The 17,690-nt window shown below is 54.9% G+C and overlaps 1 protein-coding gene across 2 annotated transcripts; it reads right to left on the bottom strand.

The window, feature by feature from the left end:
* Positions 1 to 5: 5 nt before the first annotated feature.
* On the bottom strand, positions 6 to 17,486 carry CERS1 (ceramide synthase 1). 2 transcript variants are annotated; one of them, XM_037142103.2, is made up of 7 exons: positions 17,151 to 17,486; positions 14,833 to 14,992; positions 10,502 to 10,682; positions 8,735 to 8,896; positions 8,038 to 8,185; positions 7,691 to 7,800; positions 6 to 77 (listed from the first exon to the last, which is right to left on the bottom strand). In XM_037142103.2, the coding sequence occupies exons 1-7, from the start codon at positions 17,397 to 17,399 to the stop codon at positions 35 to 37; spliced, it is 1,053 nt and encodes a 350-aa protein (XP_036997998.1). In that variant the 5' UTR covers positions 17,400 to 17,486; the 3' UTR covers positions 6 to 34. The 2 variants fall into 2 exon arrangements, with proteins under 2 accessions (XP_036997998.1, XP_036997997.1); XM_037142102.2 differs by lacking the exon at positions 6 to 77 and adding an exon at positions 1,261 to 1,652.
* Between the last annotated feature and the right edge of the window lie 204 nt (positions 17,487 to 17,690).

Genomic DNA, 17,690 nt, shown 5'->3' with positions numbered 1-17,690 from the left:
CTGTGTCCTGGGGGTCCGGCGGGAGTCGAAGGGTTCAGAAGCACTTGTCCTTCACCAAACCGTTCCTCAGTGGCTTCCTGTGGGCCAGAACCCGGCCCTGGTTAGCCTAGGGACCCCACACCACCACGTATCCCGTCCAGTCCACCTTGCGGCCCACATCCCTTTTTCCAGCCCACCTCCTTGGCTTCTCCCCACAATTAAACCCTCCCCTCCCCCTTTCCTTCCCCTGCTAGGCCCCGGGCAGCCACTGGAGAGCAAATGCCATGTTCCCACCTCTGCCTGACATAACCCCACCGCCTCAACCTAGATTAATCCTGCACTTTTTATCCTCCACCCCTCCCCAAACTGCAGAACTGGCCAGAGGCCCCTGCCACCGTCCGGGGCAGCCCTCCCTGCTCTGTGGCCCTAGGTGGCTCACAGTCCCATCAGGACAGGCTTCCCTGTCCATCCTTCTCCACCCACCGTCCGTCTACACTGCTGCAGCCCTTACTTTCATTCCATGTTTTTAGAACAAGTTGCTTGATATTTTAAAACTGTGATCAATATATTAAGTGTCCAGCTTAAGATCCCAGAGAAAGGCCCCTAAATTCCAAATATGCATGGTTTGCATATTTCAAACTTCTATAAAGATGTCTTCGATTTTCCAAAAATGTGACAGTTTGAGGACTCTCCTGTGCACACTGCTCCGCCCCACAAACTCCATTTTTCCTGCTAGTCTCGGAGCTTCTGCGGGGGGGGGGGGGGGGGGGCGGAGCCTGTGCCGGGTGGCATGCCCGGACCCACCTGACTGGCCCCTGCTCCTCATCACCTGGGCCAAAACTCAGAGTTCATCCTGTTAGCAGGTCGGCTGGTCCCCAGATGGCATCTCAGTGCAGCCTAATGCCGTAGCCATTGGCCACTCCCGTTCCCGCTTACAGGAACTCTTTATGCCTTTGCACACAGTCTACTAGTCTCTGTAGAAGTGAGTTCTATAATCTAGTTTACGTAAGTTTTCTGAGCTAGTAATACGTCCTCATGATCCAGACATCAGAAGGTGTGAAGCACCCACACTTAACCCTAGTCACTCCTGGGGGTAGTCTTACAGGCATAGCAGACACCCTTTCACATTAGAATGTAGACTTGCCTGGGGAAGACTGTCTCAGTCACTTCATTTGTCCTTCCCTTGGGCTGGCTGTCCCTTCTGGGAGCACACTAATCCTATCCTTGCTGCTTTTCCCTGTGGGTCGCTGCTCTTTCTCTGGATGAACCAGCAGGAGCCGCTTATCTGTGAGGTTACAGATAAGCCTTACAAGACCTCCATGTGACGGTTGTCTTTTGGCTTTGCCTGTTGGTCCTTAGACAAAGCAGAAGGAGGAGGTTCTTGGCTTTTGGACATTTCTTCTACATAGTTCAGTTTGCTAGGTGACACAGTGTTCCATTTCTGGCTCTAGTTGGAGTTCACAGTTTCCACTTCTGTGACATCTTTGATCCATCAGAGTTTGCCCCGGGGCTGATGCAGGGTAATCTCCAGATGGTCACCAAGTGTCCCCACCATGTTCCAACAGTCCTTCCTTCCCTCTCGGTGACCTTTTATTTGCTCAAGCGTGAATCGGTTCTGTTCCCACACAGTTTTAACTCCTGTACTTTTGTTTTTATCCTCACCCAAGGACGCGCTAATTGATTTGAGAGAAGGGAAGGGAGAGAGGAAGAGGGAGAGAAACATTGATGTGAGAAACATCAGTGGGCCACCACTTATACACTCCTGGATCCCAGCCACACCCCCTGTGCCCCAACCGGAGACTGAACCCGCAACCCAGGCACCTGCCCTGGCCAGGAATCAAACCTGCGACTTTTGGTCCATGGGACAATGCCCAACTGACTGAGTCACACCAGCCAAGGCTAATTCTTGTACTTTCATAGTAAGTTTAATGCCTTCAGGGATTGGTCCCTCTGCCCCCATGCCTTTTTTATCAGTTTCATGGTGATTCCAAATTGTTTTATGCACAAGTTTCCAAGTACCCCCTCCTCCTTCACTAGTGTTGGAGGGGGGTTGGCCTCCCTAGATATCAGACTTAGACTTTCCAGGGCACCACTGAAGGGACAGGGGCAGGCAGGGGAGGAAGGTGGTGTGAGAGGAGGGCGGAGATGAGGGCAGCCAGTGACTTGGGTGGATTCTGGATGTTTCCTGGAGAATGAGGAGGAGGGGGAGGGGGGACTTCCCAGGGTTTCCCAAGGTTCCGATGAGTTGCCATCCACTGTGATGGACAAATGTTCAAGAGGTGTGGGGTGGGGTGGGATGGGCATTGATTTGGGATATTTATTTTTAAAAGAGAGGGGAAGCAAGGGAGAGAGGGAGGGAAACATCAGTGTGTGGTTGCCTCTCACACACTCCCTACTGTGGACCTGGCCCACAATCCAGGCATGTGCCCTGACTGGGAATCGAACCAGCAATGCTTTGGTTCACAGCCCGGGCTCAATCCACTAAGCCACACCAGCCAGGGCAGATTTGGGACATTGCAGAAGAATGACAGTACGCTTAGAGTGTCGAACAGATGCTGGAGACAGAATGGCGCTCAGAGGAGCCCTGGGAGCTGGGAGAGAAACTTGGAAGCTGGGGTGGATTAAGTGAAGGGGCCCTAGAGGCCAAGGACTGAGCAGGAAGCACGGGGAGGTGGGGCGAAGGACCTCAAGAAGTGGGAGCAGACTGGCAGGTGTTAAGGGGGTACTGGGTTGGGTGCAAGGCTTCTTTTGGGGGTGATGAAAATGTTCTAAAACTATGGTAATGGCTGCACAACTGTGGACTAAAAACATTTAATTATACACAGCAAATGGGCAAATCGCACAGTATGTGAATTCTGTCTCAAGAAAACTACTACAAAAAGAAAAAAAGAGGGGGAAGTGACCCTGGTTTTAGCACTAAGAAGGCCTTGGGGAAACCGAACAGGAGTGGTGCTGGGGAGCAGTGGGAGGAGGACCCCGGAGTGGGGCGGGCTCCAGAACGGAGGGGTGCTGCTGGGAGGGAGGAGGGGGGGAAGTGGGCCAGGCTGGCGCAGGGGGCTGGAGAAAGGGGGTGTCTCTCCTTGATCAGAATGTCCTGGGCAGTCAAGAGGATGGACGTCCCTGGCCCCGGATGGTGACCTTGGAGGGAGATGGACCGTCCACTGAAGCAGCCAGCCAGTGTGAGACTGGATGTCCCACTTCTGGTTTGGGGGGGACACAGAGGCCAGGTTGGTGGGCAAGGGGATGATGGTGACGGCAGCTGACAGCTGAGAAGGAAGAATGAAGGAAAAAAAGGCAGGCTGGCACTGTGCAGGCGGCAGCGAGGGCCCTCCAGCCTGTCGGCGCTTCCTCGTGGGCCAGACACAGCGGGGGCAGTGTTGGCGCACGGCGTACAAAGCAGCACCGCATTGCGGGGTGGGTCAGCAGAGCCAGAGCAGGGGGCGGGCCCCTTGTGGATGGCGGTCCCAGATGCCTCTGGGGATAGTAAGCTTCAGACCAAGGTGCCAGGTCATGACCAGGGCACGGGGGACAGCCCAGGGGGCCGAATTGGTCCAGGAGGTTGGTCAACCAGATGACCAGTGGCCAGTTGTTGGGGGATCAAGAGAGACCGGAGGGAGGAGACAAGAGTGCAGACAGGGCTGGGAAAGGACCGGTGCGACTTACTTGTCGTCTGGCTCGTCTCTCCTGAATCACCTCTAAGTTGTTCTCACTTGTCATTTTCTTACTGTTTTCAAACCTAACTGGATTCTCATCTCTATGGTCTGTGAGATCCTGATTTTGAGTTACCCCTGTGGCTTGCTGTGGTCAGTGCCAAAAAAGGTTCCTTGTTTTCTAAAAAGAGTATCTGTTCACCCTGTTTCTGAATTGCTGGGTGAGGAGCACAAAGCATGAACTGTGCCTCTCATGGTCCCATCACCCCAACGTTCAGGGCTGTGCTGTGTGGAACATTCCAGATCAAGAATTACACCTGAGCCCTGGCCAGGTAGCCCCGTTGGCTGGAGTGTTGCCCCGATATGCCAAGGTTGCGGGTTCTGTCCCCGGGGCAGGGTGTACACAAGAATCAACCAATCAATGCGTAAATGGGTGGAGCGACAGGTCAATGCTTCGCTCTCAAATCAATACATAAAAATTTAAGGCAAAAAGAAAGTACTCCTGAATTTCTCTTCCTGTCCTTTTCCACTTGCAACTTTTATGTACCCTGAAGTTGAAGTCTTTTAACAGACAGAGGTAGATGTCAGGGGGAAAAAAAAGTCAATCTCACAACTGTCATGATTATTCATGTATGTTTGAGTACCTAATATTTGAGATTCTGCCCTCTTATTTTGCATTACTTATGCTGCCTTTTCTAACCTTCCTTTTTTGCATTTATTTTGCACCTGTTTTTTATTACCCCGATAGTGTTAAAACGTAACTAACTGATACAGCCTAAAGCTAATCCCACCCTCTTGCAAAAAACCCCAATCTTGTTTTGATATTTAGTATTTCAACTTATCTGATATTTAATATTTTAGTTCTGATTATTTTATATCTCTCAAATTAGGCATTTAAAATGTTTATTCAACCCTGACCAGTGTGGCTCAGCCAGGTGGATGTTCCGCAGTGCCAAAGGTCGCTGGTTCGATCCATTCCCGGTCAGGGCACAGGCCTGAGCGCAGGTTTGGTCCCTGACCAGAGCGTGTCCAGGACACAACCCACTGGTGTTTCTCACATCGAAGTTTCCCCCTGCCCTTCCCCTCTTTCTGTAAATACTCCTTATTAAAAACTGTTTATTCAGACATATATCAGTTTCTCTACTAATCCACTTCTTGAGAGAGCTTTCTTGTTTTCTGAACTATAACCTTCTTAGTGTTTATTCCTATCTCTTGAGAATTGGTTTTAAAACTGGGTACAAAATCCCCGGTTACTGGGTGCTTCACGTGAGCACTTCACTCCACTGTCGCCCTGTGTCCGTGCGGCCGTCAGGCTGTCACTGCCTCGTGGGTCGTTTCTGCTTCCCTGTGGCTGTTTCACATTTTCACTATCACATTTGGGGCACGGATGTCTTTTCATTCATCTTGCTTATTACTGCTGTCTTGCCACTTTACAGAAAATTCTCAGCAATACATCTTCTCATATTATCTCTCCTCACCTGTCTCCTATTAGAATTCAGCTAGACCAGGTCATTCTTAAAATTCTAGCTGCTATTGTTTCCATCTGTTTTTGCTGCATTCTGGGTCATTTCTTCACAGCTTTTGATTTACTAATTTTTTTCTTTGGCGGTATCTAATCTGAGCCTTCAGTTTTAGTAGGCTGAATGGTGGTCTCTGAAAAGGAGAGGGCCACATCTCTGGAACCTGTGAACGTGACTTTATTTGGAGAAAGTCTTTGCAGATATAATTAAATGAAGGCATTTGAGACCAAAAAAAAAAAAAGGCCCAAGAGAAGAGACGGCCATGTGAGGAAAGAGGCAGAGATCAGAGTGATGCAGCCACAGCCAAGGACGCCTGGAGGCCCAGAAACTGGAGGAGGCAGGGAGCACCCTCCCCTGGAGTCCCTGCTGACGCCCTGCTTCCAGACTTCTGGCCTCCAGAGCTGCGAGAGAACACATCCTACTGCTGGAAGTCACCTGGTCAGTGTGCCCTGGTTACAACAGCCTCAGGAAAGCGACAGAACATCCAATGCTTTTTTTGATGGTCAATCATGCCTTTTAATTTTTAGATAAACTTTATTTTGGAATAATTTCAGATCTGCAGAACCACTGCAAAGAGCGTACAGAGATCTCCAGTGCAGCTCTCACCAGCGTGCTGGACGCTAACACCTTACAACTCCATGGTACATTTGTCACCACTAAGCAACCACGGCGGGGACACTGCTGCACACGAAACGGCAGACTGGATGTGGATTTCACCAGCTTTCCCATGGCAGTCCTTTCTCTGGCCCAGGGTCCTCGCCCAGCCCCCCACCGCCACACACACACTGCATTCAGTCCTTGCTGTCTCCTTGTTTTCCATGACCCGGTGACTTTGAGGCATCCTGACCGCCCACCACTGCTAACACCAGCCATCTGTGGGGAATCAAGTTTTGCTGGTGGTGGCCCCGGGGCTGATCCTGACAGCGTGTTGCATGCTCTGCCATCCTAGTGGGGGTGTGGCAGACTGCCTGGGCCTCAGCCCACATTCTGGCCACTCTCTGGGAGACAGAGCAGGGGTGGCACCAGGGGTGGGGGGGGGTTGGGGGTATGACCTTGGGCTTTGCTTGTCCCAGGACTCTCCACCAGAAGCTTGCCGTTCTACAGCAGGAAAAGCTTTCAGATTTTTAGGTTTGGCTAGCAGGTGCCTCTCCTGCCCTGCCCCTGGAGTTGTCTTAGCCACCACTGTTGCTGGACGCTCTGAGGGTCAGGCGGACTCCTCGCTGAACTGATTTCTCAGTGGAATTACTGACTCATGACCCCCTGAGCATCGATGATCAAACATCCCCCCGCAGCAGATGCCTACCTGGCCCCCACTGGCACGGAGCCCTGCCTGACTCCCGTTTTGGTAAATGGCAGCTTGAGCCAGAAGCCTTGGGTCATCTTTGATTCTTTTATTTCAGTTTGACCTACATCCAAAGCAAGTCTGGTCAGTTCTACAACAATGCTGGGATCTGACCACTGGGGCAGCCTCAGTTGCTTCTTGTGTTTATGCTTTCTGTCCACTGTCTGAGCCCTCCCTGCCCTGGGTGCTGGCTTTCTGGCCCAGGCATACCCTGCCTGGAGTCCCTTGCTGGTGGGTGCAAAGTGCTTCTCTGTTTGAGCAGGCCTCGAGAGCCCTCCCTTGATCCCACTCTCTGCCCTTGTCTTCTGCTTCCCTTCTTCTGTCTTTCCCAGGGATTTTAAAGTCCCTGTCCTCTCATCCTCCTTACCAGCCACCCTGACGCACCTCACTGAGCCTGGGCCCACTGCTTCCCCACAACCACCATTCCTCGGTTGGCCACTGCTGTCTCCCCAGAGGCCGAACTGGAGGTCCGCCTGGTCAGCCCGATTCCCTGCTTGCTCAAACACCCCCAAGGCTGCCTCCGGGGCACTGCACACTCTGGACCCTGCTTATCACCCCTGCCTGCCTCTGTTTACTCCTGGGTGTCCTGCAGGCAGGGGTTCCGGACACTAGGGCTCACATCCCGGGGCTGACAAGTCCCAGGTGCCCTGCCCCCAGGATGCCTGATGAGGCCCATTTTTCTCTCCTTCCCTAGGACCCCCACCTGGGCTGGACTGGGTCTGAGCCCCCAGCTCCCATCCCATCCCCTGTTTGGGGAGCCAGGGAACACTAGCATGGACAGAGCATGGGCTCTGTGGGCGGCCCACGGCACCCCTCCTCCCCGCCGCCACTGCCTGCCCAGCAGCCCCTCCTCACCACCACAGGGCCCTCACTTGCCTGCTCCGGCCACACCAAGCATGCCAGCCACTCGGCTCAGCCCTCACTGATCACTGACAGCACCCTGCTTCTTGCTTCTCACCACTCTGCCCAACACCGGCCTCCCTATCGCATCCTCGGTGTCTGTCCTCATAGCACCTAACTCCATCGCTACGTCATCCACGCCTTTACTGCAGTCTTTGTTTTGGACACAGGCTCCGGTGGCAGCGTCCACTATGGCTTCATCCGCTGCTGTGTCTCCAGGGCCTGCCCAACTGTGTGCGCTCAGACTGTTAGATGTGGCTAAAGTAACGAACCCGGGGCGGCAGCCCCTCCACACTCACTCAGCTTTGCTGGGCTTGGGGCTCAGGGCCTCTGCTGCATCGTATTCCCGTACATCCTTCAGCTCCCGTACCTGGCCCGTCAACACCTTGGCAGCAAAAGCCACGATGTACTGTGGGAGGGGAAGGCACAGGTGAGAAAAGAGCCTTTCTACGCCATATTGCCCTCCTGATGGCCATGCACTCCTGCCTCAGGCCCTTTGCATGTGCTCTTCCTGTTGCCCAACATGCCCCTCCTAGGGTATGCCTGAGAAGGGCCTGCACCTGGACCACTTCCCTGGGAAAGGGGACCAGGATGGACTCCCAGCTGAGGAAGCAGGTGGGCAAGGAGCTGTGGGAGGCCAACTCACCAGGAACCAGTAAAGGTTCATGAGGGTGAGAAGCAGCAGGAGTGCGTTGAAGAAGAAATAGAAGGGAATGTCAGGCACGGAGCGCAGGCTGCAGTGGCATGTAGCATACAGGACCTTGAGTGGGAACCAGTAGAGGCGGAACCAGAACCTGTGGTGGGGAGGAACAGGTCACGGAGTCTGTGGGGCAAGAGAGGCAGGGCGGCGACCCAGTGCCTGTCTAGTGCCATCTGGCCTCTTCTATCTGTCCCTGCTCATCCCCACATGTCCTTGTCCGGTTGCCCCATCCTTATGTGCCCCTGCTCTCTCTTTACTGCCCAACCAAGCTCCTTCCCCACTTCATTCATCTCCTCCCCTTCCCTGCCAGGCCCCTCTCACTTCACCAGGCCCCACCCCTTCCCTGACTGGCCCTGCCTCTTTCATCAAGCTCCGCCCCTTGCTTGACTGGCACCTCCTCCCACAGACCTACCTTCTTTCCTGCATAGCCCCACCTCCTCCTACCAGGCCCATCTCTGTTCCTGACTGGCCCTGCCCCTTCCCTGTCTGACCCTGCCCTTCCAACAAACCCCACCTCCTTTACTGCCTTGCCCCCGCCCCTTCCCCATCTGGCTCTGCCCATTCTCATAAGCTTACCTCCATCCTGCCTTGCATGCCCCTTCCCACAAACCCCGCCCCTCCAGCCTTTACCCAGCCTGCTCACCAGCTGAGGCTGAAGCTGAGGCAGCCCAGGTCGGCAGCCAAGGCATGCAGAGGATGGTCAGTGCCTCCGCGGGACTTGAAATAAACATTGAGCTTGGTAAACTCTAGCTGCACGTCGCTGATGTCATGCAGGAAGAGCACCAGAACGCCCACGTTGTGGTACCTGAGGAGGGAAGCAAGTTAGGAGAGGAGAGAAGGCCAGTCACAGAAGGTCCAAAACCCTGCACTGAGACCCAGGAGACAAGCCCCTTGAGCATACCTTCCCTGCCTTTCAGAGCCACCCTCCCTGGCCCACCTGCCCCGCCCCTCTCCCCACAGAGCCAGCTCGGAGGCAGCACCCAGACTGTACTCACCTGGTGGCAGTACCACCCCCGGGCCCTCACCATCCCCACCTCACCATCCCCACGTGGCCCAGAAGCCTCCCTGATTAGAGTTTCTTCTCTAATGTTTCCTCATCTCCATGATTTCTGACCCTCCCTAACCCCTGACTCTCACAGGCCAGGACTGTTCTGTGTCCCGATTCCCTGTAAACTTGCTGACATTCCCAGGTCTATACGATTAACCTGAACTTTGCTGTGGGCTGCAGGTGCCTAGGAAACACAGCATTGCTACTAGGATCTGAGGTCTGAAAGCCCACCTCCCCCATCCCTCCCCAATGCTCCCTGTACTGCTGCTTGAGCCAAGGGTCCTGAATTCAGCCTGGAGGGCGCCATGGGTCTCTCCCACCCTGTGTCCATCTCCACTTAGCCTTCCTGCTGTAAGTCCTTTGCACACGCCGTCTCCAGGACCTGACCCCTCCCGTCTTCACAGGGCCTTCCTCCATCTCCTTCCGTCCTTGCTCCCGTCACCCCAGGATACCCCACCTAACCCTCACCCCCCCTGCAGCCTGTAGCCTCCCACTTGATTTTTCTCCATAGTTTACACCTTCAAACAAATTGTTTCTTCTTTTCCTTTCTTTTTCCTTTTTTGAGGGGGGTTTGTTATCATCTGAGTTTACCCTCTGCAGTAGTGCTAATACAATTTTCCAGAACAAAAGGAATGTTCTAAACCTGCATTATCCAGTAAGGGAGCTGCCAGCCAGATGTGGCCACTGCGCAGCTGAAATGAGGGTGGCGTGGCTTCGGAACAGAATGTGATTTTATTTAAGCTTAATTACATTTGAAATAGCCACTTGTGGCCGGCAGCACCGTACTGGACAGTGAGGCTAGTCTGATAGGATCGGAGCAGGAGTGTGCGCTTCATGTTAGATTTCCTATCAGCCATGTTAAAAAAAAATAGAGGGAAGTTAAAATAATATATTCTAATTAACTCAGTATATCCAAAGTACTGTCACTTCAACATGTAACGGATGTAACAAAAGCACTGTCAAGATATAGTCACTCCTTTTGCCTTTGAAGTGGGGTGGATTTTAAAACAACCAGCAGGTTGTAGTCAGGACAGGCTCAGTGGCCATGTGTGGGCTCCAGGGCGCCAGCATTTGTCTGTCCTGTGCACGACTCTGCTCCCAGCAGCACCTGCCATGTGGCAGGTGTTCAGGAAACACTGGCTATGTGACCTGGCCAAGGGTGCCGTCTGGGCGGAGTTGGAGGGGTGGATGAGGATGGATGGGGTGGGGGCTCCCTGCACCTTTTTCACCCCATCCCTCTGGAATCTCTCTGGAACCCTCCCCCATGGACACCCTGAAGCCCCTCCCCCAAGACATTAGCTCCTTCCCTGGGCCAGCCTCCCACCCTTGCTCACATGGTGCCCTCTGTATTCTGGCACTCACCGGAAGGCATAGGAAGAGACAATGAGGACCAAGGTGACCACGTGGTGGACAAGCATGACCACTGAGTCCTTCCGCCAGGCATCCATGTACAGCGTGGCATAGATGGAATGGCCGTAGAAGCTTCCCTGCAGCAGATAGGCGGCTGCAATGTCCCGTGGCACCGCCATGCCTGGTGTCCAGTCTAGGGAGAGCCAGACCGTGTTGTCAGGAACCTGCAGGGCCTCTGGAACTCCCAAGTGGCCACGCATGCTCTCAAGCCAGGCGTGAGTCCTCCCCACGCTAGGGCAGGCCACATGTCTCTGCAGGTTTAATGGCCATTGTTTTCTACCTGTTGTTTTTTTTTTAATGAGCAGGCATTATTTCCTAAAACTATTTTATATTTATAGAAAAGGCTGCCCCTACTCCTGCCCTGGCTGCCCTTCCTGTCTTCTCTAATTTTCAGGCATTGTCCAGCCAGCTGTGCGCTCCTGTTCCAGGCCACGCCCCCCACCCCCAGCAAATTTCCAAGTGGATGGAGGCTTCAGCCCACCCTGCTGTGGGCAGAGCAGCTGAAGCAGTGGTAACAGACCCTGCCAAGGCTGAGGAGTGCAGGCTCCCTGCAGGCAGGCCCTGGCCAGCCCCCCTACATGGCCTTGTCCACTCCTGGTGCTTGTGCCCACCTTTGCGCAGGTCTAGTCTAACCCTTCCTGGCAACACTGACCCCCCCAGCTCTCCCAGGACCTCTCTTCTCCATCCATCACCATGGCCAAGTGCTCTGCCCATTGACCTGGAACTCTCTGCTCATTGGCTACTCTTTCTCTTCTCCACCCCTGCCTCAGTGACCTGGAGCTAGACCCTCATGACCCCTGGGGCTGTTCCCTAGACTCCACTCATGCCCTTGCCTCATGACAGCCCTTCACCTGTGCTACAGTCCCTCCTGAAACCAGAACACACTCAGATCCCTATCCAGGGGCCCCTCTTCAGTCCCAATCTTGGCTCACTTTCTCAGCACCCCCACCCCACCCCAGTCCAGGCACCCAGCGCTGCCCCAGCTCCTCCCGGCCTCTGAGTGTACTCCCGACTGTCTGCTTTGCCCATGGTGGACTCTAAGGCTGTGAAGACACGGACCCCAGGATCCAGCAATGCCATTCCTGTCCTTGTTGAGCTCTCCCTCCCGGTGCCCTCCCCAGGACCCTCTCTCTGTGACCCTGTGTTCCACCTCTCTCAGTCCGACTCCTCTAGGGACCTCCTGTAAGTGGACTCAGTATTTGTCTTCATGTGTCTGGCTAAAATAGTAAATTTTATGTTATGAACATTTTATCTAATAAAAAATGCACAACTCCCCACGGATTGAATCTAATCTCCCCTGACTTTTACATGTCCAGAGGCTTCTCAAAGCAGGCTGGCAAAACCACAGTGCCAGCTGCCTGCCCCTGGCCTCAAGCTCCGTCCTCGGCTGGGCGAGAACGCTGCAGTCGGAGGAGGCTTCCCTGACACAGATGCGCACAAGTGCCAAGTGCCTCTCTATTTCTTTAGAAGGAAGGTGTGCAGAATGTCTCAATGTACAGAGCCCACTGTGGAAATGGGACACCAAATTTTCCATCTACCGCACAAGCAAGACTTACAGTAGATAAGCATATGCCCTCCAGCCTCAGGCCCCAGATCTGAGGCAGGGGGAAGAGGCGGGCACACAATTCAGACTTCACCGGAGGGCCAGGCTCTGTCCATTGACACCCGGCCTCCTTCCCATACGTGTCCCACCTGTTGCTCTGAATGCCCCACATCATCTCCTCCTCATCCCCTTCCCTAAGCTCCATATCAGGCCCCTGGGATTCCCAAGTCCAGCTTCTGGTCTCCCCCAGACCTGCCCCTCCTGGCCCCCGATCTCACTGAGGGGCCCCAGATCCTGGCGTGGTCCTCACCCTCCTCTCACACCCACCTCTGGTTTGGCAGCAACAGTTCTGCCTTTTTTTGTTTGTTTGTTTATTTATTTATTTTAGATTTTATTTATTTATCTTTAGAGGGGAAGGGAAGGAGAGAGGGAAAGAAATATCACTGTATGGTTGCTTCTCATGCGATCCCTGCTGGGAACTGGCCCCTGCTGGGAACTGGCCTGCAACCCAGGCATGTGCCCTGACTGGGAATCGAACCGCGATCTTTTGGTTTGCAGGCCCGTGCTCCATCCACTGAGCTACACCAGCCAGGGCTACAGTTCTTCCTTTAAATCATTTCTCAAATCAACCACTTCTCTGTTCAGCCCCAAGGCTGGAGGCCCCTTGAGTCCAGTTCCTGACCCAAGCCCCTCCTCTGCTCCCAGACCTTGGTACATACCGTCACTGCACACCTGCCCCCTCCTCATCCTGTGCCCTGGCCAGGCAAGCTTCTCTCTGTTCCTGATCCACCAAGAATGTTTCCTGTCTGCTTTAGGCTCCTCCAGGTCCCATTCAAAAGTCACCTTTGGTGGGGCCATTCCCAAGTGGTATAGAAAATGCCCCACCCCCCTCACAGATACCCCATACTTCTCCCTTTTCCCCCAGCTTTCTCAGCAGCGCTGATCCCTGTTAACAGATTTTGTACTTCACTGGCCATTGGGGGTTTTCTCCGAACTGCTCACAGCCTGGTACACGGCTGGTACTCGAAATATGAGCATGTGCAGCGGCAGCTAACTGCCCCAGCGGGTGGCTCAGTTGTTGGAGCATCGCCCCGTATACCGGAGAGGGGGCTGTGATCCCCGACTGGGGCGTGTACAGGAGGCAACTGTTTGATGTTTCTCTTTCTTGCTCTCTCTCAAATCAGTGAAAAACAAATCCTTAGTTAAGGATTAAATAAAGAAAAAAAAGAAACAGCCACTGTATTTTGCCACGTTGAATGTGCACTTTTTTGCCGAAATTTTTGAGGGAAAAATAAAGGTGTGCCTTAAACATGGGTAATACTCATTCTGTTTCTGTATAAATGTCTTTGTTTTGCTTTTAAAAATATTTTATTTATTTTATTTTTTAGAAAGAGGGGAAGCAAGGGAGAAAGAGAGGGAGAAAAACATCAGTGTGTGGTTGTCTCTCGAACTCCCTTTCCTGGGGCTCTGGCCCACAACCCGGGCATCTGCCCGGACTGGGAACTGAACTGGTGACCCTTTGGTTCACAGGCTGGTGCTCAATCCACTGAACCACACCAGCCGGGGTTATATAAATGTTTTTAATTCTTACATTTATGCTTATGAGTTAAAAGTGTAACTCTAAAAAAGCGGTAACAATTTCTATATGCAAAATAATACCCTAGAATATGATCATCAGTTTTGTTCCTAAATATAAATAACAAAAATAGAATTAAAAAATTAAAACAGAAGATTTTTTTCCCCTGAAAGTTCAGGCCAAAAACGTGCGTGCACATTGGACACAAGAGCACTCTGTACGTGGCAAAACACAGTAACTTGCAAACATGGTAACACAGCGTAGTGTATAAGCCAGAGGCGACTCCATGCCTGAAATTTTTTAAGAGTTCAATTTGGTTCATTTGCATAAAGGAAAATTGAATGACAGCTAAAACCTCTCCTCTAGAAATTTACCACATGGGAAATGCACACAGGAAAATGGCCACATGAGCAGCACAGTCCGATGAAGACAGGTTGGGGCCCAGTAACCCCAGCGTTTGTTACCAGGACCCTGCAATGCAGGGGCTCCATTCTCAACCTTCTAACGGTGCCACCAGGAGCCCTCTCGGGCTGTTCCTGTCACAGAGCAGAAAGCGTGTCCATGATACACAGCCTGGGTGGTCAGCGCAGGAACAGAGGAGCCTGACCCCCCATCACAGGTGACCTGCTTATTGGTGATAGAGGACCCTGCAGTCAGTCTCCTGCCCATCCCACCCAGAGCTCAGGCCTTGACCACCCCCACATCTACCCCAATCCATGGACGCAGTCAACTTCTCACCATCTTTTATCTCTTTGCCAAGTTGGTCCAGACCACACTGGTCCCTCCCCTTCCCTCCAGGGCCCCGCTACCATCCTCGCCCAAGACCTTGCTGTCTCCATGGCAGCCAAAGGAAGCTTTTTATAATCCTCAAACTTCTGCCACTTTCCTCTAATTCTCATGAACCGAGATTGCGCACACCCCAGGGTCTTTGCATGTGCTGTTCCTGACACCTGGAGTGCCTACCTGGGCCCACTCAAGGGGGCATCCTCTAGGAAGCACATCCTCTAGGATGCCTTCCTAAATCCTAACAGGGCCAGATGCCCCCTCTCCTGTCCCAGAGGCCCCTTGATCACCCAGTATGGGATGGCTGATGAGTGCTGGCTCACTCATGTGCCCTTCTCAGCGTTTAGAGCAGAACCACCCCTCCCACCATAGGAACCCTACCATAGAAGACAGAAGGTGGGTCGTGAAAGAAGGGGTAGTCGGTGCCAAAGAGCAGGTAGGCACTGTAGCTCCAGGCGCCCAGATAGAAGAGGAACTTCCAGGCGCTCTCAGGCATCTTGGCAGCATCTCTAGGCTGGAGGCGGCACCGCTTGGCCAGGGGCTGCGGGGGAGAAGGTGGGTGGCCATCAGAGCTGGGAGCCGCTCTTCCAGGGTGAGGAGACTAAGGCCCAGGGATTCCCCCAACTGGGTAATGTTGGGGAGGGGCAGCCTTGTACCCACAGCCGCCTGAGTAACCAGAGCCCACGAGTGCCTGCCAAGGGCTAAACTTAGCACCCAGCTGTCTGGCTGAGGTGTGCAGAGGGGAGTGGGAAGGACACTGAGGGAAGTGTGAGGGCCAGGAGGGAGACGTGGGCATAAAGCAAGGGCAGTCAGTGGGGTCAACACAGGGGAATCAAGGGGCTTGGGGGTCACAGGGAGCTGGGTGTATGACAATGAGGAAGGGGTTAAAAGACATGGAGGGGACTGGGGGTGAGCCGATAAAGAGAACATGGAGGGGAATATGAGGGCATCTGGAGGAAGTGAAACCCCCAAGTGTGAGAAATTTGAGGGAAAGGGTGCCTCAGAGGAGGAATCTGGGGAGACCAGAGAGGAACAGGGACCTGGGGAAGATGGAGTATTTGGGGGAGGACATGGGGACATTACGTCTTGTAAGAAAGATAATGAAGCAGAGAATGGATGACACAGTGAGATGCGGTGACCTTAGGGGACAACAGGGAAGACATAAGGGATGCAGGAGCATGCACTGGTGAGCTGCAAAGAAATTGGACTCCGGGGTCCCAGGTGGGGCGGGGCCTGAAGCTGCCCAGGGGCGGGGCTACAGAGTTGCTGGGCCAGGCCTCGCCCCCTTCCCAGAGGCTGAGGGGGCTGGAGCACCTCCAGTTGCCATGGAGATAGCCAGAGCTAGCTCCGGTAACCCCTGGCAACCGGTCTCCTGCCAAGAAGATGAGTGTTGGAGGACCGCGCAGCCCCTCCACCTATTCTTGGGAAGGGCGAGCCTCGAATTGGGGCAAGAAAATGGCGAGGGAGGGCTTAGGGCAGGATCGTGACCCCCTGGGATTCCAAATTGGGGGGGGGGGCTAACCTTGTTGTTCTTGCCCAGCTCCCTCAGGAACATGGGGAGGGAGCCCACTCTGCCCCGGTAGTCCCAGAGCCACCACATCCCCCGCCTGAGCACTGGCCCTCGCCCTACTGGACCTCCAACTTCCCAGCTGTAAGTTGGGAAAGAGAGGGAGCAATAAAACCCAGATTGGGACAAGGGCTATGGAAGGGACCTTGTCACACTTGCCTTCCCCTCCCTGAGCAGGGTGATAGGCGAGGTCTCTTCTCTACTCGTGATGTGGGGATGGGGGTGGGGACAATGGCAACCAGACAACACCCTATGCCGACTTAACAAGAGCCAGCCTCTTCCTGGCCAGCAAAGAAAGGCCCCTTTGTTGGCTCTGGGCACTCTGTCCCTGTACCCCTGCCACCTCCAGCCAGACTGGGGCAGGGTGACTCCAGCTGGTCCACGGGGGAGTCGCAGCTGAGCTAGGGCACCAAACACCTTCCCAGCAGCTCCCACAGGAGACCCCGCCACAAGGATGGGAGGCCAGACACCAATGTCACCCCCATGGTCACTCTCCAGCCTTCAGCTGGGGCGGTGGCCTCCGCCGGCTCACTGGAAACTGGACATTTCCATCGGGGCCCCTTGGAGGCAGCACAGCCCAGCTTTTAAGACCCAGGCCCTGCCATCTCCCAGAGGCTGGGAACACCAGCGTGGCGGCTGAGCCCAGGCCTTTGCTTCCCTAAAAGCAGGCACGGATTCCAGACAGGCACGAGGCAGCGACCAGGCAGCTCCAGCCCCTTCCCTGTGGCAGCAGACCAGGGAGCCCTGCCCACCGTACAGACCCTGGACTCCGCTCTAGCTCAGGCTCCGAGGGCTACCCTCCTCCCCACGCCCGTGCGATGAGCCCTCCCCGCTGTCCTGCTCTGTACGGAATGGGTCGTACTCTGGTTTCCCTCACATCATGAACACCCACCCGTGTCGGGGTCCCCATGTTGCAGACTTCCCCCAGCCCGGCCACACCACCACATCCATTCCCACCCCCACCCCACACTGACAGAAAGGGGCACGCGGCTGTGGCAGCCCAAGACCCTGCGTCCGAGCTCCTACAGCGCGAGGCTCTCCCACGTTCAGTGACCCAGCCCTCAAAGACAGGAAGGGGCGCAGTTCAGTCTTCCAGCTCGGGCTCCCACGACAGACCCCTAGCCGCACTGACCCGAAAGAGGCGCGTGGTGGCCGCCGAGCGCAGCACGGTCCAGCCGAGAGCGCAGAGGGCAAGCAGCAGCAGCTCAGGAGGCGCCAGGTGCGCGTGCTCCGCCAGGCCGCGGCGCGCCAGCCCCCAGCCGCAGTCCACGCAGCCCCGCGCGGCCGCCACCGCACTGCCCCAGCCGCGCTGTACTAGCTGCGCGTAGCTCGGCATGGGCTCGGGCCCCGTGGGGCCCGCAGTGGTCCCGGCCGCCGCCATGCAGCCCGCTCACAGTCCGTTTGCACCGCCTGCGTTTGACTGCGCTGGAGCTGCGCGTTCCGCGTCATGCGCCGCAGCTGGGCCTGGGGCGCGCGGACCAGAGCCCTGGGGGCGGAGGGGCGGAGGGGCGGAGGGGCGGGGCGGACGCAAGCTCCGCCTCGGCGGGGGACGCCCGGTCCAGGCGTGGCGTCCTCGTTCCTGGGGTGGGCAGGTGCTGGGTCCTCCGGCGGTAGCGGCATGGACCACCGGCATTTAAGTCCTGGCATCGTCCTGCCGAGTCCTGAAAGAGGG

This window comes from Artibeus jamaicensis, unplaced genomic scaffold (assembly GCF_021234435.1).
Source record: "Artibeus jamaicensis isolate MK-2021 breed Jamaican fruit bat unplaced genomic scaffold, CSHL_Jam_final contig_477, whole genome shotgun sequence".
Classification (NCBI taxonomy): Eukaryota; Metazoa; Chordata; class Mammalia; order Chiroptera; family Phyllostomidae; genus Artibeus; species Artibeus jamaicensis.
The sequence above is the reverse complement of the archived record's forward strand: the minus strand, read 5'-3'. Positions and strand labels throughout refer to the sequence as shown.

Coding starts and splice junctions, on each gene's coding strand:
- CERS1 (XM_037142102.2), bottom strand. CDS start 17,399: ATGGCGGCGGCCGGGACCACTGCGGGCCCCACGGGGCCCGAGCCCATG. Junction 7,801..8,037: donor TGAACCTTTACTGGTTCCTG/GTGAGTTGGCCT, acceptor CCCCTCCCACAG/TACATCGTGGCTTTTGCTGC. Junction 1,653..7,690: donor CCCAAGCCCAGCAAAGCTGA/GTGAGTGTGGAG, acceptor CAAATCAATTAG/CGCGTCCTTGGGTGAGGATA.